Source organism: Salvelinus namaycush, chromosome 34 (genome assembly GCF_016432855.1).
Source record: "Salvelinus namaycush isolate Seneca chromosome 34, SaNama_1.0, whole genome shotgun sequence".
Lineage (NCBI taxonomy): Eukaryota > Metazoa > Chordata > Actinopteri > Salmoniformes > Salmonidae > Salvelinus > Salvelinus namaycush.
Window position 1 is genome coordinate 13,213,708 of NC_052340.1, and position 26,705 is coordinate 13,240,412.

The 26,705-nt window shown below is 45.1% G+C and overlaps 2 protein-coding genes across 2 annotated transcripts in view; both read left to right on the plus strand.

Annotated features, from left to right (window-relative positions):
• The window catches only part of LOC120029182 (delta and Notch-like epidermal growth factor-related receptor), an 87,375-nt gene extending 75,783 nt beyond the window's left edge, over positions 1-11,592 (plus strand). The window contains exons 8-13 of the mRNA XM_038974478.1: positions 2,064-2,294; positions 9,546-9,668; positions 10,154-10,267; positions 10,494-10,625; positions 10,740-10,986; positions 11,481-11,592. Of these exons, the coding sequence (XP_038830406.1) occupies positions 2,064-2,294; positions 9,546-9,668; positions 10,154-10,267; positions 10,494-10,625; positions 10,740-10,986; positions 11,481-11,592 (959 nt within the window). The remainder of the gene's footprint in view (positions 1-2,063; positions 2,295-9,545; positions 9,669-10,153; positions 10,268-10,493; positions 10,626-10,739; positions 10,987-11,480) is intronic.
• A 3,992-nt stretch (positions 11,593-15,584) lies between these two features.
• Positions 15,585-26,705, plus strand: part of LOC120028654 (PTB-containing, cubilin and LRP1-interacting protein-like) — a 37,022-nt gene continuing 25,901 nt past the window's right edge. The window contains exon 1 of the mRNA XM_038973865.1: positions 15,585-15,708. Coding sequence (XP_038829793.1) covers positions 15,679-15,708 — 30 coding nt within the window. The 5' untranslated portion in view covers positions 15,585-15,678. The remainder of the gene's footprint in view (positions 15,709-26,705) is intronic.

A 26,705-nucleotide genomic window follows, 5' to 3' on the forward strand; every position in this document is an offset into this window, starting at 1 on the left:
ACTTCAGTATCCAACATTTGTCCGGGGGGGGGGAGTTGAGGTTGGGGATAGGGTTAAAACAGAAAAAAATAACAATGTGTGCCTAGCAATGGGATTGAACCCGCAATCATTTTAGCTGAAGAGCAAAACAGTCAAAATCATGACATTTGGATGGAACCAAATCAAAGTATTCAGTTTGACAACTGAATGTTGCTTCTACATTGATACATTTTGATAATTTGATCATAAAGTTACTGGTCCCCTCCCTCATGTCAAACACTTCATTATTATTAAGGGAATAGGGTGACCCTAACTCTCATTTTATACACCAATGGTAACAAGTCATTTTCCTCAAATTTGTAGCACTTCTATCCCCCCCAAAATATTATGGGTAATAAAAGGCTATTTGACATTGTCACGCCCTGACCTTAGAGAGCCTTTTTATTTCTCTATATGGTTAGGTTGGGGTGTGATTTGGGTGGGCATTCTAGTTTTTCTATTTCTTTGTTGGCCGGGTATGGTTCCCAATCAGAGGCAGCTGTCTATCGTTGTCTCTGATTGGGGATCATACTTAGACATCCTTTTTTCCACCTTTAGTTTGTGGGATCTTGTTTTTGTGTAGTGCCTGTGAGCACTCCAGTCGTTACGTCTCGTTTGCTGTTTGCTGTTTGCTGTTTGCTGTTTGCTGTTTATTGTTTTTGTTGGTGAGTTTCATTTAAATAAACATGTGGAACTCTATGCACGCTGCGCCTTGGTCCGCTCATTTCAACGAACGTGACAGACATGGGATCTTTTTGTTCAGGACCTTTAAGACCTTCCTCTATCCCCACCCATAACTTCCTAGCAAGCCGTGAGCCTGCTCGATGGTAATAGGCACTCACGTTGCCCCTAGTGACTGGTATGGAAGGCATCTCCCGACGTCCTGGAGACCTGGAAAAACATCTAATATTACAGCCTATCTGGTGTGACCTGGCTGCTCCACTCCCACTAGCCTCCTACATCCTGTTGCTCTTATGAGAAATACTGATAAATTGGGTCACCCTCAATTGTCACACCTTCTGCAATCGCTGCCTCCATCTCTTCTCTGCCACTATCAAGGTGCCACCCTTGCCTCTACCCTCCTCACCTCTCTCCACCTTGACCCTCTGTCCTCCCTCCTTCCTCAGGAGAATGGTTCCATCACAAGCTGTTTTTATCAGGATTGTTGCCATGGTAGCGCAGAGAGGAGACTGTAGTTTATTGTGATAGGACTGTGCGTGTGTGAGCATGTGCATGCCTATGTGAGTGTGTTTGTGTCAGCCTATGGGTGTGTGTTGGCCTGTGTGTGTGCGTGTTACACAGTCAATATAATCTGGGAGCATGTTGATTGCGTCAGTGTGTGTATTTCATCGGGCTAATGAAGAGATGCTTTCAGGGTCTGCTGATTCATGTATCCAGATGCATGGAGGACTCTATATCACCCAGATTGATGGACATTTATTATTTCACTGTCACTGCAGAGAGGGAGGAATAATCTACTGGAGTCAGTGGGTTCTGTGTGGGTCTTCTTTCTTTCTTTCTTTCTTTCTCATAGATTATGCATGTATAAACTACACATTGACACATCCAGCCCAAAGCAGGAGGTTTAAAAAAAATGTGCTGGAGCATGTCTTCAAGTATGGGCTTTCTGGATTGGGTTAAATAACAGTGCCTGTTTGTTTGTATGTGTTTGTGTGTAGGCGGTGGATGGGGGACGGGGCATGGGTTTGTGTGTGTGTGTGTAGACAAAACAGACGCTGTAGGCTACATCCCAGTGAGTCCACAGACCCACCTCAACACCCACAATGCGGTTCTTCACAACCCCAGAAGCCCACAGCATTCCTGCCACCAGACCAGATGCTCCCCACCCCCTGTCTCGCTCTCTCTCTCACTGTCTCTCGCTTGCGCTCTCTCGCTCTCTCTCTCTCTCTCATTTTCTTTCCTTCTTCCTCTCTCTTTGTGCTCTCTGTCATTCTCTCTCCCTATCTTTGTCTTTCTCTTTGTTTCACTCTCTCTCTTTCTCTCTCCTCTCTCTCACTCTCTTGTACTCCCTTCATCTTTCTCAGGGTATCAGGGCAGTATGTGTGAACAGAGGGTGGACCCATGTGCCTCCAGCCCCTGCCACAACAACGGGAGCTGCTTCCCTCAGGGTCCCGGCCTGGACTTTGGCTGCAGCTGTGCTGCCGGCTTCACCGGCCCAACCTGTGCCCAGCTGGTGGACTTCTGTGCCCTCAACCCATGTGCCCATGGGATCTGCCGCAGTGTGGGCACCAGCTACAGGTGTCTGTGTGTCCCAGGTGAGCCATTAAATAACAGTGCCTGTTTAAATGGCGGGTACTCTCTATCTGATCAACCTTCCATTATCCACACTATAGATAAGCTCTAAGACTATCTAACAGATTGATTCTCCCACAATAAATCAGATATCACAGTAAACCTGACACATATAATATACAGTGCATTCGGAAAGTATTCAGACCCCTTCACTTTTTTCACATTTTGTTACATTACAGCCTTATTCCCCCCCCCCCAAATTTTTTTTATATCAATCTACACACAATACCCCATAATGACAAAGCAAAAACAGGTTTTTATTATTTATAATTGTTTTTGTTTTTTTAAACAGAAATCTTACATTTTAATCTCACATGTTGAAGCACCTTTAGCAGCCTCAAGTCTTCTTGGATATGACGCTACAAGCTTGGCACACCTGTATTTGGGGAGTTTCTCCCATTATTCTCTGCAGATCCTCTCGAGCTCTGTCAGGTTGGATGGGGAGTGTTGCTGTACAGCTATTTCTCAGGTCTCTTCAGAGATGTTTGATCGGGTTCAAGTCCGGGCTCTGGCTGGGCCACTCAAGGACATTCAGAGACTTGTCCCGAAGCCACTCATGCATTGTCTTGGCTATGTGCTTAGGGTTGTTGTCCTGTTGGAAGGTAAACCTTCGCCCCAGTCCGAGGTCTTGAGCACTCTGGAGCAGGTTTTCATCAAGGTTCTCTCTGTACTTTTCTCCGTTCATCTTTGCCTCGATCCTGACTAGTTTCCCTGTCCCTGCCACTGAAAAACATCCCCACAGCATAATGCTGCCACCACCACAATTCACCGTAGGAATGGTGCCAGGATTCCTTCAGGTGTGATGCTTGGCATTAAGGCCAAAGAGTTCAATCTTGGTTTCAAAAGACCAGAGAATCTTGTTTCTCATGGTCTGAGAGTCCTTTCTTTTTGGCAAACTCCAAGCAGGCTGTTATGTGCCTTTTACTGAGGAGTGGCTTCCATCTGGCCATTCACCATAAAGGCCTGATTGGTAGAGTGCTGCAGAGATGGTTGTCCTTCTGGAAATTTCTCAAATCGCCACAGAGGAACTCTGGAGCTCTGTCAGAGTGACCATCGGGTTCTTGGTCACCTCCCTGACCAAGGCCCTTCTTCCCCGATTGCTCAGTTTGGCTTGGCAACCAGTTCTAGGAAGAGTCTTGGTGGTTCCAAACTTCTTCTATTTAAGAATGATGAAGGCCAAGTTGTTCTTGTGGACCTTCAATTCTGCAGAAATGTTTTGGTACCCTTCCCCAGATCTGTGCCTCGACACAATCCTGTCTCGGAGCTCTACGGACAATTCCTTAGACCTCATGGCTTGGTTTTTGCTCGGACATGCACAGTCAACTGTGTGACCTTATACAGACAGGTGTGTGCCTTTCCAAATCATGTCCAATCAATTGAATTTACTACAGATGGACTCCAATCAAGTTGTAGAAACATCTCAAGAATGATCAATGGAAACAGGATGCACCTGAGCTCAATTTCGAGTCTCATAGCAAAGGGTCTGAATACTTATAAGTAAGGTATTACAGATTTTTTATTTTTAATACATTTGCAAAAAAACTGTTTTGTCATTATGGGGTATTGTGTGTAGATTGATGAGGGGAATTTTTTTTATTGAATTCTGTAACGAAATACATCGGGAGTCAGGAAACAAGTGCAGAAGGTGAATTTAAAAATGAAACGATTCAGTTGAACAGAACATGAGAAGCGTACAGAATGTGAGAGAAAACAATACTATCAAGTGACTGCTGTCTACTGAGGGCTAAATAAAGGGGGAGTAAAAAGGAGATAATGATAACCAGTTGTGTGTAAGGATTGTTGCCAGGGCCGTTGGTTAGTAGACCGGCGTGAGAGTACCCCCCCCCCCCCCCCCCCCCCCGACGTGCAGGACAACGCCGGCCAGGAGGACTGCCCCGAGGGCAAGGAGCGGGCCGGTCCGGACGGCGGAGAGAGATGGTAATTCCGGATGATGTTGGGGTCCAGGATGTCTGCTCCTGGGACCCAAGAGCTCTCCTCAGGACCGTACCCCTCCTAGTCCACCAGGTATTGTAGCCAACCCCCACGATGTAAAAAATCCAGGAGGGACCAAATGGCATAGGTAGGGTTCCACTCGATGTCCAGGGGAGGCGGGGGGGTGTCTTGGGGGACGGCATCTGCCAGAGGACCAGGAACCACTGGCCTGAGGGAGACATGAAAGGATGGTGAGATCCGGTAGTTGGAGGGGAGTTGTTGACGATAAGTTACCTCATAGACCCTCCGGAGGACCTTGATGGGCCCCACAAACCGGGGACTCAGCTTCCGGCAGGGCACGCAGAGCGGGAGATTCCTAGTGGAGAGCCAGATGCGATCACCAGGATGGAACATCCGCCTCACTCCGGTGGCGGTCCGCCTGATCCTTCTGATGGCGGAACCACTCGTCCACTGCAGGGGCCTCGGTCTGGCTCGGAGTCCATGAAGCCAGGGCCGGATGGTATCCCAGGACGCACTGGAAGTGAGTCAGCCCGGTGGAGGAGTGCCGAAGTGAGTTCTGGGCGTACTCCTCCCAGGGAAGGAACCGGACCTACTCCCCCTGCCAGTCCTGGCAGTAACTCATTAGGAACCTCTCCAGCTCCTGGTTGTTCCTCTCCACCTGCCCGTTGGACTGAGGCCGGTTCGCAGATGTCAGTCTGACCGTGCCCCCAGCTTCTCCATAAAGGCTTTCCATACCCGCAACGTGAATTGGGGACCACGGTTGGAAACGATGTCCTCCAGAAGACCGTAGTGCCGAAAGACCTGCTGGAATAGTGTCTCCGCGAACTGGAGAGTGGTAGGCAGACCAGAGAGAGACATAAAACGTAAGGATTTAGAGAATCTGTCAACAACCATAATAAGTGGTAAAACCATCAGAAAGGGGGAGATCAGTTCCGAAGTCTACGGACAGATGTGACCAAGGCCGCTGAGGCACGGGAAGGGGAAGTGGTTTCCCTGCTGGAGCGTCCCGGGGAGATTTGGATTGGCCACATACAGAGCAAGAGTTGACATATTGGGCGACATCCTGCGCCAAGGTGAGCCACCGGTACTTGTCGGAGAGGAAATGGATGGTGCGGATGATACCTGGGTGTCCAGTGGCGAGGGATGTGTGCCCAGGTCAACAACCGATCCTCTTACCCCCGTGGGGACGTAGATGTGTTCTGGAGGGCAGGTAGCCGGAGCGGGTTCCCTCTCCAGAGCCTGGCGGATGTCCACATCTACGTCCTAAAACACTGGGCTAACGATACGGGAGAACAGATTGATGGGCTGGAGGGCACTCACAGGACCCTCCACCGACGTGGAACCACAGGGTACGGGATTGCATGTCCTCTGGCATCCTGGTCCCCAGGCAGTGATTCTTATCCTCGACCAGGAGATGGTGGGGTTATGACGTTGGAGTCATGGGAGGCCGAGGATGACTTTGTGTACGGGTGGGGTGATGATGAGGAAGACCGTGGGACCCCTGGTGCATGGGGAGTGGTGCTGTGATGTGCGTAATTGTGTCGGATCCCAATGGTCACGTATCCAGGGCTTGAACCGGAAAAGGAGAGGAGAGCGGATACAAAGTTATGGTCCGGGAGGAGGCAAGGGCCTGGTTGATGAAGTTCCCTGCGGCACCAGAGTCCACTAGAGCTGTAGAGACAACACCTGAGGGACAGCCAGCCAGTGAAATGGGAACCAAATTATGATGATGGAATACTCATGCCTACCCTGGGAGATGGAAGATCACGGGGCCGCCCCTCTGCTCTAGTGGACCTCGGGTTCGGATGCACCGGACACCACTGAAGCTGGTTCCCATCCTGGCGGCAATAGGGACAGAGCCCCAGGTGTCTCCGGTGATGCCGCTCTGCCACGGAGAGGTGTATGGCCCCTACCTCCATGGGTTCAGGCTCTGCCTCAGGACAGCCAAAGGAGGGAGGCGAGTGCGAGGTGGGCACCGGCGCTCCCGAAGATTGCCACCCTGACCAGCCAACTCCGTCTGGACCTCTTCACGCAGTCCTCTCCAGAATAGAGTGTGGAGCACCAGCTCATTCCATCCTCTGGAGGCTGCCACAGTCCGAAAGATGAAGGTGTACTTCGCAGCAATCTGGGCACCCTGCTGGAGTTGGAGAAGTCACTCACCTCCCTCTCTGCCCTCTGGAGGATGGTCGAAGACCGCCCTGAACAGAGCCATGAACCTCTCATAGGAACCCAGCTCCTCCTCTCCTCTCTCCCAGACGGCTGTAGCCCACTCCAACGCCCACCCTGTCAGCAGGGAAATGACCGTGGCAACCTTGGATCTCTCGATCGTGGTTGCTCCCATCTGATAGGCGAAATAGAGGGAGCACTGGATTAGGAAGCCACGGCATTTCGACGGAGTACCGTCATACTTTTCCGGAAGGGACAGTAGGGCATCGCTGACCTGGGCGGACAGCTGAGTAGGCTGGGGGACTGGCTCACTGTGACCACCCGCGGTAGGAGGCCTTCTGATAGGGGTATTGAGAGCCTCACTGGGTGTGTCGAGGCGGTAGATAACGCGTAGGTCTTCTTCCATGGCCATACCCAGTTGCGTCAGCTAGTTCGGGGTGTTGGTGGAGTAGATGACCCTGTTCCTTGACCGTCTGGAAGATGGTTTTATCCTCTGCTGCTTCCATGTTGCGAGGTAGTATTCTGTAACTAAATACGCCGGGAGTCAGGAAGCAGGTGCAGAAGGTGAGTTTAATAATGAAACAATGCTGATGAACAGAAAATGAGAAGCGTACAGAACGTGAGAGAAAACAATACTATCTAGTGACTGCTGTCTACTGAGGGCTAAATAAAGGGGGAGTAATCAAGGAGATAATGATGACCAGGTGTGCGTAATGATTGTTGCCAGGGCCGGTGGTTAGTAGACCGGCGACATCGAGGGCTGGAGGGAGGGAGCGGGAGTATGCGTGACAAATCCATTTTAGAATAAGGCTGTAAAAGTAACAAAATGTGTAAAAAGTGAAGGGGTCTGAATACTTTCCGAATGTACTGTGCAACATCATAAATTAGCATTGTTACTACTCATCGTTCCACAACCCATTCCCCACCCCAGTGATATCATTGATTACGACACACAGTGGGTAACGCATGACTGACGTGTCATTACAGGCTCATTGATCATGCCACTGGTTTTTATGGCTCCATGCTCAGATTAATGGTGTGGAATGATGACAAATCATTATCCCTTATTCAGCGTTGTAACCAGACCTGGGTTCAAATAGTATTTGAAATAATTTCAATTACTTTAGCTGGGCTTGATTGAGCTTGCCTGGTACAAGGGAACCAATAGAATAGTTGCAAAATTGCAAACCCTGCCCATTTGGCAGGCTAAAACAAATGGTAGTAATATTGGAAAGATTTAAAAACAGTATTTGAACCCTGGTCTGGGTGTGACTGCAGGACCCTATCAGTAGAACCATCAACACAGTCTGTCCTAGAGCTCCCTTTATGTATCTTTCCGTCTTTCAGTTTTCATTTTGATATAATTTGCAATCTTAGGTTGAGCGCGGAGTGAGATACACTCTAAATTAGTAATGGACGTTTTTTATTTTTTACCGAAACGAACTAATTCCACCTTTTTAGATCACTTCACTTAAAATCATTCCTTTGGGGATCACACTATCCACTCTATTGTCCTCTGTAGCCAGATACTTCTCACTGTGTTCATACTCTCATTAGTATATTCTTGTCTCATAACATTGCATTATGTTATTTGTTCTCTCATAGAAACAACCTCCGACCTTGCATTGGTACAGTATGTTCCTTCCCATGTATATACTGACAGTATCTTCACACATAATATAATATGTCTTTTCACCTTTCACTCTAACATATTCTCTGTTATTCTCCATTGCTCATCATCTCTTTCTCTCTTTGGCTTTCTGTCCCGCTCTCTTTGTCTCTCTTTCCTCACCTCATTTCCCTCTCCCCCTCCTCTGTCATCTGGTTGCCATGGCGATAGATTTTTATTAGGGTCTCTTTTTATTAGGTGAAACAGTTGCTTTCCACTTCCTTCCAGACCATTGTCTGTCTGCAACCGTTGTCTGACTACACAAGTTGGGCAGATGATGTCGTCCAATCACACATTTCCATTCTTACAGCCACCATCTAATGGGAATGATGTGATTGGTGATTTGCAATCAGCATTCCAGACGCTTAACTCTCCACACCCAGACTCCACACACACACACACATGCAAGAAGTCACACACACAAGCAACCAAAACACACACACATACAAACACACACACACACATACAAACACAGACAGACAGACACACACATCAGACTCGCTTATGGAAATAATTGACCTTTTCTCCCGTTCATCAATATGCCAGCTGGTGTCTGTGTCCTCTACAAGGAGAGGAGGCTGTGAAGGAGCTCATATATCTCTAGTAGTGGATCCCATGCTCCCTGTATCCATATCAGACAGAGGAGAGTCAGACTAGCCAGAGGAAATGGGTCTGGGAGTCTGGGAAAGGCACTTGACATTTCACTGACTTTTTATGAGAACCTCTGGGATTTATCAAGGCTTACTTTGTATGTAAATGTTTCCTCTCATGGTAAACGACAAACACATGCACACACAAGCAGACAGCCAGACACACACACAGCCCAACACACACTCACACACGCATTACACATACAGACATGTCTATACTCAGTACGGTAGCTTCTGCTTGTAAGCTCTGAAGAAAGAACACAATGTCCTATGTCAACTCTGAGATTCTGTCAATCACTGTGTTCTGACCTTGGGCTCATACTGCTTCTCTTTTATGGGGAAAAACACCAAGACCTACTGTTCTCAGTCCCAGTGCAAACCTGCCACCCAGTGGCAACTGGGGTGTACTGCATTTAATAGACCACCAAAAGTCACGGCTGAATCATGCCTGTATCGATGTAACCATAGAATTACATCTAGAATTGATTTAATAGGATGTCTGTGGATGTAACATCCACAAGGTTTTGCCATAGTCATGTAGAGAAACAAATGCATTGACTTGTTCCGTCTAAGTGATAATCTGTATATAGAAATAAAGGCACATTGAACCACTTTTATCTCACCCTTTAAAAACATATCTTAAAAAATATGATGTGCTGAGGAGTGTTTCACCGTGATCTTCTCGGTAGTGATATCTAAACGTAATCATTACTTGAACTGTCATCTAATATTATGATCAAAGACAGTGTGTGTGTGTGTGTGTGTGTCTCTCCCAGGGTACCATGGTCTGTACTGTGAGGAGGAATACAACGAGTGTCTGTCAGCCCCCTGCCAGAACTACGCTACCTGCAGAGACCTCATCAACGCTTACGAATGTGTCTGCACTCCCCAGTATGAAGGTAGGTGTGTGTGTGTGTATGTGTGACTGACAATTCAACGGGGACAGTTTTAAGTATGTTATCCTGGGGTGGGCTTGTGTGATGATGCTGATACTGCAATATGTATGATAATTCAATGAGTTTTTACAACCTGTATTACAAATGTATTCATATAAGTGATTGTGTGTTGTCTACAGTGTGTTTTTGTAGTAGATTGCGAGATAGTGTGCTGAGTTGGTGTAAACTGTTATATGTAGAGCAGACCTGGATTCAAATACTATTTGTAATCATGTCAGATACTTATGCTGTGCTTGATTGAGCTTGTCTGTTACAATGGAACCAATAGAAAAGTCCCAAAAGTACAAACACAGCCCCCCTGGTACTCCAGACAGGCTAAAGCTAACGCTTAAAGTGTTTGAAATATTTCTAATGGTATTTGAACCCAGGTCTATAGAGAGTACTGTGTGTGCGTCATTAATGGGTCATATGTGTGTGTCCCTGTGCAGGCAGACACTGTGAGATCTACAGGGATCCTTGTCTGAAGGCTCACTGTCAGAACGGAGGACGCTGTGATAGTGTGGGCCTCAATGCCACCTGTGTCTGCCTTGCTGGTTACCTGGGTGAGGATTTCAACTCTGCACTGAATGTGTGTGTTTTGTATGCGTGCGTGCGTGTGTGTGTGAATACACGTCTGTCACCCAGTCTATCATAATGGGCCATGGTGACACAGGTGGGAGTAGGCTGTTCTGACTAGGGAGCAAACCCCCTCTGATCACTTTGAAAATATACCTGTACCTGCTGTTCCAGTTAAACATAACCCTCCCCCCACACTATCGGTTCTCTCAGGGGAGGACTGTGAGGTTGATGTCAACGAGTGTGAGAGCAACCCCTGTCATCACGGTGGAACCTGCATCGACCAATCAAATGCCTATACCTGCCACTGCCCCCCAGGCTGGATAGGGGCCAGCTGTGAGATACGTAAGTACATTACCCAGAATCCCCTGTTTGAAGGAGTTAATTATGATATATGATTACATGTATATGCCTTTCTTAGGTTATTCATAACAATCTGTCTGTCTGTCTCTCTCTCAGACTTGCAGTGGAAGACGGCCCACCCCGAGGACACCCTGACCAACATGCCACGTCACTCCCTCTACATCATCATCGGTGCCCTGTGCGTGGCCTTCGTCCTCATGCTCATCATCCTCATCGTGGGCATCTGCCGCATCAGCCGCATCGAGTACCAGGGCTCATCTCGCCATGCCTACCAGGAGTTTTACAACTGCCGCAGCATCGACAGCGAGTTTAGCAACGCCATCGCCTCCATCCGCCATGCCAGGTGAGACGGCACAATGTTCGCCTACTATAAGAATACAAGTGCCCCAACATTGTTAATATTTAATGTATTCATTTGATTCAGCCATTACAAACACCTCCTGTTATAGATTTACTGTTTACCTGGAGATAAAGGCCCATTCAAGTTTCAAGTTTTTAATGTCACATGCACAAGTACAGTGAAATGCCTTTCTTGCAAACTCAAAACCCAACAATAGAATAATCAATAACAATGTAATACTAGAAAAATTCACGAGATAAAGGCCCGTTCCGGTAGATTTGTGGGGAGATGTATAATACCTCTCTTACAACACCATATTCGTATTACTCTGTTAGTAACATGCAACATATCCTTTATAACATTACACTCCCCTGCCACCTGTATTTCATTCTCAACCTAGCAACTCTACACTTGAAACATTAAGAACTGTCTTGCGTGTAGCTAGCGGTCCTACCTGAAGTGATGTTCCATGTATGTGTTTTCGTCCCCTCTCTCAGATTTGGGAAGAAGTCCCGGCCGGCCATGTACGACGCCGCACCCATCACCTATGAGGACTACAGCCCTGACGACAAGCCCCTGGTCACTTTGATCAAAACAAAAGATTTGTAGAAAACACTGAGGCAGCACACCCACCCACACACAGTACCACGCATCACCTGTTCACACATACAACTAACTGGACATGTTCGGATGTGCACCAATACACACAAATGCAAACCATTTAGTATTTCTTTACATAAACATTGAAAAAATAAATGTGGACAAAACAATAGTTCTGCGGGAAGAAAAATACTAATCTATTTTACGGTTGGAATATCCATAAAGCTACTGTAGCATAAGAGTGTACCTTGCATTATTTTAGTAGGTGTTGGGTGACATTGCCATGTTGGTTGCTTCTTCTCTCCAGTAGAATGTGACTACATTACCCAGGATGCCATTGGGGTCCTAGAGGGTGCGGTTCCTGACGTCCCCCACCAACCCATGAGCTCAGTTTAAAGTGTAGATTCAGCAGAGGCTGCTGATAGGAGTTCTTACAGGTGTGGTAGAAATAGGTGCACTTGTCATAGTGCAGTACGATATATATATATATCTTTCTATATAAAAAATCTGCAGTAGGTTGCCTTACTTGATGCATGGGTAGATTTGAAGGTTTCTGCATAATTTTGAAACCCTCCGTACATTGTGATTAATTTACTGTATCTTTACCAGGTTTGTGCCAAAATCGTCCCCTTCAGGCAACAACGTGTGGTAGAAGTAGAACAGACGTAAAAAAACACTATGGGGGAAGCTTTAAAACAGTGTTTTAAAAAAACAAACATTGGTTGTCATGTTTTTGTTATTTACAAGTTCTGTACAAGTAAAGAAGGAGAAATAATTGTATTCACAGTGTTGTATGGTTTCCCTATATGAGGACAGTGTTTTTCGCAGGAGTGGTCGGAGTAGCCAATGGGCGGGTCTTGTGTGGACTGACAGGTGGGGAGGGCGGGTCTTGTGTGGATGATTGACAGGTGGGGGTCAGCTGGTGAGTCTGCTCCAGTAACATGTGCTTCTGTGTCCCAGGTATAGGTGTCTCTCTCTGTTTGTGTGCGGTTGTGTTGTTCCACTCAGGGTCAACCCCTGGGTGCATTGGTTTTGTGGCGCCGGATGGGCGGCACATTTTAGACCATTCCATTGGTTCTTTAGTAAAATCTCTGCCCACTCGGAGCACCGAGTGAGCTCTCCACTTGACTGATGTTTAGCCAACTAGGGTCATTGTCCTTTTTTTAAAAGAGAAGAACCACATGATTATTATCTATGTTCAATGATGTAACAATAAAGGTTTAAGTGAACACAAACCCAGCTGGTGTCTCGTGTGAGTTCCGTGGTGTTTGTTCTTATCATGACACCAGAGGTCTATTTGTGTCTAGGAAAACATTTGACTCACAGGGTTCTGTTGACTCAATGGAAATGTACTATGACAAGACTTGGTCACTGTAATACACGTGTTTAAACATGCATTTAATATGTAAAACCTCAGCTCACTGACGCACTCATCCCGTCACGCCGGTTCGAGCATTGGGCAGCAACAAAGGATCGCCACTTCCTGCGGTCTTTGGCCATCTTCTCCGCTGTGCTCCAGCTCTACTGGTGTCTACTGTTCATTGTTCTCCATGTTGTCTTGGGCCTCCCTTTCTTCTGTGTGTCTTCTGGAGTCCAATGGACAGCTAACCTTGGAATGGAATTTGCATATCTTCTTAGAACCTGTCCAATCCAGCTCCAGCAGCGTCTCTTGAGTTTTGTGACCAAAACCTCAGCAATTCGATCTCAATACCCTTGAACTGGGAAAATAATACTGAATTCGCAAAGATGATTTATCACGACATGACAACTGGATTTGGATAACCTCCAAAGCACAAGACTAAGTACTCTTTTTGGACAAAGCACAAGGCTAAGTACTCTTTTTGGACAAAGCACAAGGTTAAGTACTCTTTTTGGACAAAGCACAAGACGAAGTACTCTTTTTGAACAAACCACAAGGCTAAGTACTCTTTTTGGACAAAGCACAAGGTTAAGTACTCTTTTTGAACAAAGCACAAGACGAAGTACTCTTTTTGGACAAAGCACAAGGCTAAGTACTCTTTTTGGACAAAGCACAAGGTTAAGTACTCTTTTTGGACAAAGCACAAGACGAAGTACTCTTTTTGAACAAAGCACAAGGCTAAGTACTCTTTTTGGACAAAGCACAAGGTTAAGTACTCTTTTTGGACAAAGCACAAGACGAAGTACTCTTTTTGGACAAAGCACAAGGCTAAGTACTATTTTTGAACAAAGCACAAGGCTAAGTACTCTTTTTGGACAAAGCACAAGGTTAAGTACTCTTTTTGGACTAAGCACAAGGCTAAGTACTATTTTTGAACAAAGCACAAGGCTAAGTACTCTTTTTGGACAAAGCACAAGGCTAAGTACTCTTTTTGGACAAAGCACAAGACTAAGTACTATTTTTGGACAAAGCACAAGACGAAGTACTCTTTTTGGACAAAGCACAAGGTTAAGTACTCTTTTTGGACAAAGCACAAGACAAAGTACTCTTTTTGGACAAACCACAAGACTAAGTACTCTTTTTGGACAAAGCACAAGACGAAGTACTCTTTTTGGACAAAGCACAAGACGAAGTACTCATTTTGGACAAACCACAAGGCTAAGTACTCTTTTTGGACAAAGCACAAGACGAAGTACTCATTTTGGACAAACCACAAGGCTAAGTACTCTTTTTGGACAAAGCACAAGACAAAGTACTCATTTTGGACAAAGCACAAGACGAAGTACTCTTTTTGGACAAAGCACAAGACGAAGTACTATTTTTGGACAAAGCACAAGACGAAGTACTCATTTTGGACAAACCACAAGACGAAGTACTCTTTTTGGACAAAGCACAAGAAGACCTCGCCTCACTTAGACTAGTGCTTTGAAAACCAACTCAAAATTATATCATATCAATATTGTGCATTTCACAACTCCTGAGAACCTTTTCAATCTTATCAACTGAAGGAAAAACAGGTAAAAACCAGAGATTTTGTCAGCACTGGCGTTATCTTTCATCAAGCCACCAAAAGACACAACGGACACTATATGACCTCAACAACACTGGCCAGACAGTTTTCAGAATTAACTCAACACCCACTACAATAGGACAATGGGCAGCATGTTTCCACTAATAGACACTCTCTCCATGCCTTGTTGCTCCAGACAACATGCCAGCAGTGGGAAATACATATGTTGTTAGCCCTGTGTGGCCTTGGTGACCTCCTGCTTGATCCAGATGTTCCCAGAGTAAACATCTGTAAATACAGGCTAGCTGTGGTGTTGTCTCAACACTCACCGCGCCTAAAAAAAACCACACACACACACACATCCAGGGCCACACACACGTATGCATGCACGGACACACACACACGTGTGCGCATGGACACACACAAACACACAGAGCCGCACGGACACACACACATACACACACACACAGACAGACTGAGTGGAGATGAGAGGAACCAGTGGTTATTGATGAGTTTCACCCTACACTGCAGTCTGAGTGGGGGACTTTCGTTGACCTCTACCCCCTTTCCCCTTTCCATGACCTCCAGGGTCACGGGCACTGTTTGACCTCCAGGGTCACGGGCACTGTTTGGCCTCCGTAGGGATCCATTGGTGGGGATAGCTCCTATAAACTGAGTCATGGACACATCTGATGGAGCCATTTCACTGGAGCCAGAAGGCTGGAATGTAGAAGTGCGCCATCAACCATCAAAACCATGACCGTTTGGGCAAACCATAACAGGACACAGCAATTAGTAAACCAAGCTGTGGAGTAACACTGACCAAAATTGCTTGAAATACTAGCAATATTTTTATGTGAGCCTTTTATATGCAGTCAATGGAATTATTTTGCGAAATTCCACCAGGAAAGTTTGTTTCTGTTCTCTGTGTTCTCTGGCTTGCAATAGGGCTCGTCCTGTCGTTACTTGCTGCTGTCGCTACCGTCCCCTGCAGACCAGTCTCGGGACTGCTCGCAGGCGGAGCTTCACGCTTCATTGGAATTCACTGTCTGTTTCTCCAGATTGCAGAAGAGGAGAAGCAAGCGCCGAGAACGAGCAGATGTGAGCTGGACTACACAGAGAATAACCAGCTTCAGTAGAGACGGAAACCTTTGATTTTACTAAAATGTGGCAGCCAGCGACAGAGCGATTGCAGGTATGGATTGATTAGTATTCCAGGCCAGCACATTTTTAGGGATATTAATGTGTGTCTGTCAGATGTTTAACGGCATGAAAACCCATCGTGCATATTAGCCTGGTCTCTGTGTTTTTGCGTGTTTTTTTTGCTCAGATGCAAAACACAGTCTTCTCCGGATGTGTTGTGTGTTTCAGTTCTATCATTGCATAAAGGATTGTTTTATTACGCAGGTGGCCGCCTTCGCGATGGTAGGCTCGTTTCTCTGAATTCAAACCCTTTCTCTTTCGTGTTGCCTCCTCCCCCGAGTAGCCCCATTACCCAACTAGTTCTAGGCTACGTTGTATCGCGTTCATACACGTTACGCAAGCCTGCTAGGTTACAGTGTAAACTATAGGTTTATCAGACGACTGGAACTCCGCTTGAATTATGGCCTTCCCTTTTTCATCATGATAAACCATTCTGAGAATGTGCTATATTGTGTAACATCTACTTGCTGGACCCCATTTCTGTCAAGCTGTTTTTTAGTTTCAGTAATGTTGCAGAGGTCATGGATCACTCTATAGTAGGGATCATCAACTAGATTCAGCCGCGGGCCTTGAGCGGAGGTCAGGGGGCCAGAACATAATTACAAAATATTTGTAGACTGCAAATTGACCGATGGAAGCCCAAACAGATAAAATATTTGATTAAAACATAATCATTTCAAAACTTGCTTACATTTGTATAGGATCACATTCGGAAAGTATTCAGACTTTCAGACATTTTTTACGTTACAGCCTTATTCTAAAATGGATTTAATAGTAAAAAATGTCAATATATATATATTTTTTAACCATTATTTAACTAAGCAAGTCAGTTAAGAACAAATTCTTATTTACAATGACGGCCTACCCCAGCCAAACCCGAACGATGCTGGGCCAATTGTGCGCCGCCCTATGGGACTCCCAATCACGGCTGGTTGTGATACAGCCTAGAATCGAACCAGGGTCTGTAGTGACTCCTTTAGCACTGAGATGCAGTGCCTTAGACCGCTGAGCGACTCATCAATCTATACACAATACCTCATAATGGCAAAGCGAAAACCGTTATTTAAAAAAATAAAATAAATGTAAGCAAATATATATCAAAAAATAGAAATACCTTATACATAAGCACTGCCGATTTTAGCATGTAAATCTTGGTGGGGCAAAAAAAAACTAAAGGTGGAATGCATGCCAGCAAAGCCACAACACAACACTAAACAATACATTAATTGCACTATAACGGTGACAAATGGTGCCCACAAACTGTTAGGGCCTACATAGAGCTGGCCCAACTGCTACACTTTGCTATCAGTGGAGCCTTGTCTGGCAGCGAAACAGTTCGTTCAGCCTCATTTACTGCCTTTTAAAAAAACATAGCTGATATGGCTGACATGCTTAAACAAATGTGGTTTCTAATGACAATTGAGATGTACAAACTATGGCATAAGGGGACGATAAGAGGCAATAAGCGAGCTAGGACGGACGTTAGTCAATATAACTATTTGTTTAGCACTTTTGAAATGTACAGCAACAGAATTCAGAACATGGACCATTCTAACAGTGCTCTCCCTGTACACCAAGATAGAACCATAGGATGAATAAAGGGGGCATATAAGCAGACAATGAAAGCTCTTACAATATTTGACGAGTACATTTCTCTAAAACAGGTTTTAGGCTACAGTAGAACAGTCAGAACAGTAGGCGAAATTAATAGGGGTAAATATACCAAATTATTAGGGTGAGGCACATGGGCTACTAACATTTTACTACACAACATACACTTAGTATTACTTTCTTAGCTACAGTATACATATCTCCCTGGCATATTACATAATTTATGAAGCTGCATACAATACATTTTTGGACTTTGTTGTGTTTGGCTAATCGTGCTTCTACACCGTGCTTCTACACCTGCATTGCTTGCTGTTTGGGGTTTTAGGCTGGGTTTCTGTACAGCACTTTGTGACATCAGCTGATGTAAGAAGGGCTTTATAAATACATTTGATTGACTTGAATAGAAAGGTGGTGCGGCGGTCCTCCGAGTTAACAGTTGTTTTGACTGCGGCACAAATCATGCTTCAGTGATAGCATGGCCAATGTTGAAATGCTATAATTTTAAATATGGAAAAGAGCCCCTTAATCCCAGATGTGGGGCCACACAGCCACTGTCAGTGATTCCTTCCAAACCACTCGTTGAATATGCGATTTCTAACTTGTTGTGTAATGTTTATGGCCGATGAGCACCGATACGTTTTATCTATAATTTCTCTTCATAATTTCTCCATATGACAAGAATTAAAAAGGATTTGTCAGTAGATTGTCGAATTGATTCATGATGATGACTGCTCGCTAAGATTGTGAAAGTATGATGTTTACATGATCAGTCCAATCAAAGCTACTGTACATATAAAGGGATTTGACGTCATTTTATCTGTGGCCAATTACCTTTAGCCTTCTTGGATGGGCACTTCTATGGCAGCAGCCAAGGGGCTAGAATTGTCAAGGTCTGCTCTTATAAGGTCCCACAGTTGACAGTGCAGGTCAGAGCAAAAACCAAGCCATGTGGTTGAAGGAATTGTCCGTAGAGCTCCGAGACAGGATTGTGTCGAGGCACAGATCTGGGGAAAGGTACCAAAACATTTCTGCAGCATTAAGGTCCCCAAGAACCCAGTGGCCTCCATCATTCTTAAATGGAAGAAGTTTGGAACCACCAAGACTCTTCCTAGAGCTGGCCGCCTGGCCAAACTGAGCAATCAAGGTAGAAGGGCCTTGGTCAGAGAGGTGACCAAGAACCCGATGGTCACTCTGACAGAGCTCCAGAGTTCCTCTGTGGAGATGGGAGAACCTTCCAGAAGGACAACCATCTCTGCAGCACTCCACCAATCAGGCCTTTATGGTAGAGTGGCCAGACAAAGCCACTCCTCAGTAAAAGGCACATGACAGCTCGCTTGGTGTTTGCCAAAAGGCACATAAAGGACACTCCGACCATGAGAAACAAGATTCTCTGGTCTGATGAAACCAAGATTCAACTCTTTGGCCTGAATTCAGAGCATTACGTCTGGAGTAAACCTGGCACCGCTCATCACCTGGCCAATAGCATTCCTAAAGTGAAGCGTGGTGTTGGTGGCAGCATCGTGCTGTGGGGATGTTTTTCAGCGGCAGGGACTGGGAGACTAGTCAGGATCGAGGGAAAGATGAACAGAGCAAAGTACAGAGAGATCCTTGATGAAAACCTGCTCCAGAGTGCTCAGGACCTCAGACTGGGGTAAAGGTTCACCTTCCAACAGGACAACGACCCTAAGCACACAGCCAAGACAATGCAGGAGTGGCTTCGGGACAAGTCTCCGAATGTCCTTGAGTGGCCCAGCCAGAGCTGGACTTGAACCCGATCAAACATCTCTGGAGAGAGATGAAAATATCTGTGCAGCGACGCTCCCCTTCCAACCTGACAGAGCTTGAGAGGCTCTGCAGAGAAGATTGGGAGAAACTCCCCAAATACAGGTGTGCCAAGCTTGTAGTGTCATACCCAAGAAGACTTGAGGCTGTAATCACTTCCAAAGGGGCTTCAACAAAGTACTGAGTAAAGGGTCTAAATACTTATGTAAATGTGATATTTCAGTTTTTTGTATTTATGTTTTAAACGATTTTAGAATAAGGCTATAACGTAACAAATTGTGGAAAAAGTGAAGGGGCCTGAATACTTTCCGTATGCGCTGTATATCACTTTATTATGCGTGGGAATACTTTGGAACAGATTTCCCAAATTAAAATCACTTGGACCTGATTTGCTGGCGTTTTTACCATCTTTTATGTCCAACAATAAAAATAAAAAGTATATAAATAAAATACATCTTTTTTGGGGGGGGTCAGAACTTGGGGGGCCAAATAATATAATTTTCAGCCTGCAAGCCGCCAGTTGGGGAACCCTGCCTTATTGTCTAGTCCCACATAGCAAACCGAGGTGTCATTAATCACTACAATTCAAGTAATTACCACTGATTCTCTGACCTGTTTGGAAGTGGTGAAAAAATGGTTAATGACACGTATTTTGATCTTCAGGGGTGCGGGGCAAGCCGTTCACTGAGACTGGCTTCACGTCTCCTGTAATGCTATTCAGATGTTGCGTGGACTACTTTGCCAAATTAACTTGCCAATCCCTCTCACAGTGCTTGCCCAGGCATCAGGAAGATTGAATCTCGTAGTAAACTTGGGTAAATAGTTTTAAGTGATACTATCTACATATTTTACAACTGCACGCCTTGAAATACTACCACTTTAAGAGGTGAATGTTTATCACATTGTAATTGAGTAATTACACCTTACACCAGCCACCAGACCAGAAAGTACCAATTTATTCCAATCACATGTTCTGATATACATAAGGACCTATACACATAACCTCCATACTTCTGCACAATTATGTTTGCCTACATGAATGTACAGACTGTTAAAAACATTATTTCATCCTCATAGGGGCCTCCTGAAGTGCTAACCCCCTTAATCTTTTGGTCACAATGCCGGCGTAATGTGACAAAAACGCCTATTCAAGCATTTCTCAAAAATATTTTTGGAGGCTCAGGTTGGTTTCTCAGATTCAGTCTGGCCTTCCCTGATCTGTTCATTAACGCCTAGTGGTACTAACAACGTGGCCTGGCCTTCATGTGTTCTGGTGCTGATTTCCATACTCCATACGCTGGGTTGACTGACTGTCCCAGCCTACTGATCCCAGATTGGTGGGCCTCAGCTCTCCATACCACGGCCCTGTGATCAATCACGTCCCTGGGGGAAAGTGCTGAAATGACGTATGGTTCTGAGGGAGAGCCATTTATCACATGGTAATGGGGCTGTTCCAGCTCGCTGCTTAGCTGCCTGCACACTAATTTCCCTTGTCATGTGACTCCCATGGATGGAATACCAGGCGGAATGGCAGTTAACTGTGCCTCTAACGATGCTTAGTTGTTGTTTAGTTCTGTATCTGAATGATATGAAGAGATCCAGTAAGAAGGAAGGTTCTGGTAAAAAGGAGGCCTAGTTAGTGACGGACATTTTTGGTTCTCTCAGCGACTCGCCACTGTACTGTTGCCATGGTGATGCTTGATCGCTCGCTGCTGCACTGATCAGTCACTCTAATCCCTTTGACTATGTTGTTGTCCTTTATTCCTGTTCTGGAACAATCCTGTTATAGTAGAGTTGCGTCATGTATCCTATACATCCGATAATGTTGTATTTGGCTGTTTTGCTCATCGTTACCATGGTATTCTCCTTTCTTTTCTTACTTCTCTCTTCTGTTGCCATGGTAACATCCAGTGTCTTGCTGCATTTTCTCATCTCATGTCAGCGCAGGAAGAGATATGAGCCAATGTTAGAGCAGACACATTTTCAGGCTGGTATTAAGAATCTACTATATATGTCAGATGGAGAGAGTGATGATGGAAACATAAACAACATGACATCGTGTTTGTGTCTACAAAATGGCCTCCGTGGTACCAACAGCTTGAAATGTTGAGACCTATGTGTGTCCAATGTTAGACTTCTATTTTGCAACAAAGGATGTATCATGCAGCATTGTCTACTTCCTCTTCTTCTCTTCCCCCATCCTCCCATTCCTCTCCTAACACGTCCCCCTGAAGAATCAGTTTCAAGAGCTCTCTCTCCCTGGCATCGCTCAGCGATTTTACACACACACACACACACAACTCACAACCATCTCCCAATTTATATATGTTTCTCTTACTCAGCACCCAGTGCTTTCATAGTTGTCATTTTCTACATGGACTACATTCCCATTTCTTTGATATGGGAAACCGGCTGAGCAGACAAAACGTCCTATCCTGACACTGCAGAAATGTGTTCAGCCTCCGGGCCTGTTTGAGGTCACTCATGGTCAGAAGCACCGTTAGGTCTGTCTTCTGGGGCTGCTGTGGTCAAGGTTGGGTTGGTCAGGCCTCTGTTCTGCTAGAAGGAGGAAGTTGTAAAAAAATATATATAAATATCATATCCCCAAGACATGCTAACCTCTCACCATTACAATAATAGGGGAGGTTAGCATTTGTTTTGGGGGGGGGATGAAACCGTATTTGCGCGTCTAACTTTCTCACTCATCATTATTCACGATTCATTCTAGATGATCCGTAATCACGGTAGCATCCACATTCATGTAGAAGTGTTTAGAATCATATTCTATTCTTATTTAGAATAAAAGTGACTCCAAAATGACACAATGCATTATGACACAAAATGTATATGTGGGGACGGGTTAACTGGGATCATTTGCGTCAGAAAATGTACAATGTTTTTACGGCCAGCCGGAGATACAGCCACCACCAGCTGGGGTCTGTGGTTGGCTTCTGTCAATATCCACCTCCCACAACACCAATGACCGACCAATCAGAGCAACGACAGCCCACCTCCCACAGAACCAAGCTGCCAATCAGGGCGCAGGACCTCCCACGGTCCTCTCTGGATTTAGCCCTCTCAGATGCTTGTGAAACGCAGTGGTTCTACTCATAAACTGGTCCCGGATCAGAGGCGGAGGCCGTTAACAGTCTCGCAGGACCAGGGTGATACGGCTGGCTCGTACTATGCTGAGGGAGAGGTAGAGGGGTCCCACTTGTGCTTCGGGAGCCAACCACTGGATGGGTGTGGGTGGCTTCCTGACTACCTGTCCTCTGCTGCTCCAGCTGTGTTTTTAATGCCTCAGTCAGACCGCAGGTGGAGTAAGAATGTTTGTGTGTGTGTCGTTGTGTGTGTGTGTTTGTCAGAGTGAGTTGAGAGGCCAAGGCTGATGTTGGTTTATGTGAGCGTCTAGCCAGCCAGCCAGAGAGAGAGCTGGTCTGATAGCAGTCTGAGACCAGGTTGAGATGGCCCACTGTCTCACCCTGACGCCAACACACACCAGCCCTGCTCTCAAACATCTGTTAGTCTGCTCCACTCTGCTCTTTCATCTTCAGACTGAGTGTGTGTGCGTGCATGTGTGTGTGTGTCTGTGAATCTTTGTCTTTGTATCCAGTAGAACATTTTGGGGTCAGTTCTATTGAATGCTATATGTGGATGTTACAGACTAGTGTTTGCATGGTGTACTGTATATCAGTCCGTTTATGTGTTTGAATAAGGTGGTATGTATGTATGTTTCTATGACTAGGCTTGGGCGGTATCCAGATTGTCATACCGATAATTATCGACCTTGTGACATTCTGGGATTTTCGGTAATACTGGTACTGAACACAAGGGCCACTATTTTTAAACCCCACTGAGCCTCTGAGATCCAAAGCTTAGCAATGTTAACAAGTACATGTAAAATCCCATAGCAAATGCTAACTAAATGCTAACAAGCGCACATTTTATACTGTCTCTGACCTAATCTATTTGCAGGACAGACATCCCAGCTCATAAAGTTATACAAATCAACTAAAAAATGCCACTCAGTTTGTTGCACTCACAAAATTGATCCAGGAGGGGATTCTCTGCTATTACCAAGCGACGCTTGAATTTACAAGAAGCTAAGCACTTAGCTAGATAGCTAACTAGCTACTAAATTAGCAAACCAAATGCACAACTGCAGAAAGTTTAGCACAATTTAAAAAGTTAACTTAATAGTTATCTAGCTGGCAAACGTTTAGTTGTGAATTCAATACTGTAACTAGATCACCTGGCGCGTGCTGCATAACAATGAGAGACTCACATGGCTCCGGTCTCTCGTTGTTGCAAACAAACACCATGTGACTGGGGAGTAGCAGCGAGCTTCATAATGAAAAATTATCTGACAGGTGAAATGAAGAACACAATATTTATCTCCTAACGTATTGCACATGTTGACTGCAGGTTTTTACTTAAAAAGTAGCTACAACACTTTGAATAAGTCGTTTTGACGGTATTGAAAAACCGTCCTGTGGCTGTTTCCAAATAACCCGGTATACGGTATAACGGCCAAGCCTATGTATGACCCCTATGTTCTGTGTCTCAGCCATTTTCAGTGGGTTGTTGTACTGTGGCTTATGCTATGATTGACCTGAGAGCCTGTCTACTCCAACAGGAATGCTCCCTGAGGGCTGGGAGTGTACCATACCATCTATGACCTGCAAACTACACACACAATCACACGGTCGAAGCGCGCTCACACACCTACGTGCATACACACGCTTGTGTGCACAGACACGTATCACGGTTGACACGCGCAAATACGCGCACCCACATACACACTCCGGAGGCAATCTAGGCCTACCTCAACACTGTTTAGTGTTTGTCAATGTAATTTTGTCAGGGAAGGACTGAAAAGGGAACAGTGTGTACATTCTGTAATTTCATGCTTTTACTTTGTTGTGTGAGTGAGTGCATTAGTTTTACTTTGTTGTGTGAGTGAGTGCATTAGTTTTACTTTGTTGTGTGAGTGAGTGCATTAGTTTTACTTTGTTGTGTGAGTGAGTGCGTTAGTTTTACTTTGTTGTGTGAGTGAGTGCATTAGTTTTACTTTGTTGTGTGAGTGAGTGCGTTAGTTTTACTTTGTTGTGTGAGTGAGTGCATTAGTTTTACTTTGTTGTGTGAGTGAGTGCGTTAGTTTTACTTTGTTGTGTGAGTGAGTGCGTTAGTTTTACTTTGTTGTGTGAGTGAGTGCGTTAGTTTTACTTTGTTGTGTGAGTGAGTGCGTTAGTTTTACTTTGTTGTGTGAGTGAGTGCATTAGTTTTACTTTGTTGTGTGAGTGAGTGCGTTAGTTTTACTTTGTTGTGTGAGTGAGTGCATTAGTTTTACTTTGTTGTGTGAGTGAGTGCGTTAGTTTTACTTTGTTGTGTGAGTGAGTGCATTAGTTTTACTTTGTTGTGTGAGTGAGTGCGTTAGTTTTACTTTGTTGTGTGAGTGAGTGCATTAGTTTTACTTTGTTGTGTGAGTGAGTGCGTTAGTTTTACTTTGTTGTGTGAGTGAGTGCGTTAGTTTTACTTTGTTGTGTGAGTGAGTGCATTAGTTTTACTTTGTTGTGTGAGTGAGTGCATTAGTTTTACTTTGTTGTGTGAGTGAGTGCATTAGTTTTACTTTGTTGTGTGAGTGAGTGCGTTAGTTTTACTTTGTTGTGTGAGTGAGTGCGTTAGTTTTACTTTGTTGTGTGAGTGAGTGCATTAGTTTTACTTTGTTGTGTGAGTGAGTGCGTTAGTTTTACTTTGTTGTGTGAGTGAGTGCGTTAGTTTTACTTTGTTGTGTGAGTGAGTGCATTAGTTTTACTTTGTTGTGTGAGTGAGTGCGTTAGTTTTACTTTGTTGTGTGAGTGAGTGCGTTAGTTTTACTTTGTTGTGTGAGTGAGTGCGTTAGTTTTACTTTGTTGTGTGAGTGAGTGCGTTAGTTTTACTTTGTTGTGTGAGTGAGTGCATTAGTTTTACTTTGTTGTGTGAGTGAGTGCATTAGTTTTACTTTGTTGTGTGAGTGAGTGCGTTAGTTTTACTTTTCTCAACAACAAGCAGGGTTTTTTTTCTGTATCAGCAGGCCGCCCAAGGATTTCAATGGCAGAAAAATCCCTGTACTGTGTCTCCTCTTATCTCTCACAGAGCTATAGAATCCCCCTTCACTCACTCCAGAATGGTCACTTCCAAACAGTGTAAAATTTCTACTCCCCTCTATTTTCAAATGCTCTCTCACAATACATAACACTCAGCCAAAAGTTATTTGGGAAAAGTCACGTGCCTCGCTCATGCGTGAAATGTATACCAGTAAAATCCCGGGCTGTTATTGAGAATGTGGCATACCTTTTAAAAACACAGAGTATAAATGCATCTAAAGATTTCAGTGAATGGGCTAGATGAGGACCAGACTGTACAGACAGCTGTGCGTGCGTGCGTCCGACCGACCGGTATTGGGTATCCGAGGAGCATATCAATGTCAATTTCTTGGATCCAGAATCAGACACTCATCCCCAACCCAAATAGAATCTACAATATTCGGAACTCGATGAGGCTATTTTTTTTATTCAGAGGAATAATAAAATAATGAAAATACAGTGAAAATATTATGAATAGAATTCCAGTTTTATTCCGCGCGGTGCCAGTGTGAGCCCCACGCCTTCCGATCCGGGCTGACCACAGGAATGTGGAGCACTGTCAGGAAGCCATAAAGTTCTGACGCGGAGGTCAGCGAGCGTTTACGCACATGTGGCTTTAGTTTCAAAACTGCCTCTCCTCTTCTTCTCTTTTACTCTGTTCTTCTTTTCTCCTGTTTTTCTCTCCTCGTCATCTTGTCTCGTCCACAGGTGGAGTTTGGGTTGTATGATGGAGATATAGTGGGGTAATGTAGGAGGATGGGTAGTAACTGTAGCATTACTGGTGCTTGGTTTTAGATGGGGGGTCACAGTGGCTTTACTCTGGTTTGGGGTGACAATCCCTCTCCTATTCCTCAGCTGAAATGTGGACAACAGATGAGGGACCTTCTCACTCTCTATTTTTCTCTCTCTCACTCTCTGCGTGTGAAGTGTCCATCAGAACAGGAGATGAGAGCCTTGCCGCCTCGTCTCAAACTGGAATCTGGGGTTTTGTAAGGCCGACCAGAACCATATGTTCATTCTGGTCTCCCGCCCACAGAGGCAGGGAATGGGATTGTGGAATTTCTGGGTTTCCTTGAAAAAGCCTAAACAAAACCCAGCAGGCTAATGAAATCATGACTCGCACAACTTCAGCAGAATAGAAAGTACTTGGAATGTGGGAACTAAGAATGTGATCTATTAATCTAACATTTTATTCATCAATAACATATGTGTGTCATGCGGATAATGTACTACTACAACAAAGTGTTTTATACTATATAGTGCTATACTATTAACCTGTAACAGCTCCCCATATGCTCTCTCTGTCAGTCAGTCTCTCTGTCAGTCAGTCTCTCTCAGTCTCTCTGTCAGTCCGTCTCCCTGTCAGTCCGTCTCCCTGTCAGTCCGTCTCCCTGTCAGTCCGTCTCCCTGTCAGTCCGTCTCCCTGTCAGTCAGTCTACCATTCTCTGTCAGATGTTTGCTAGCTTGTGTT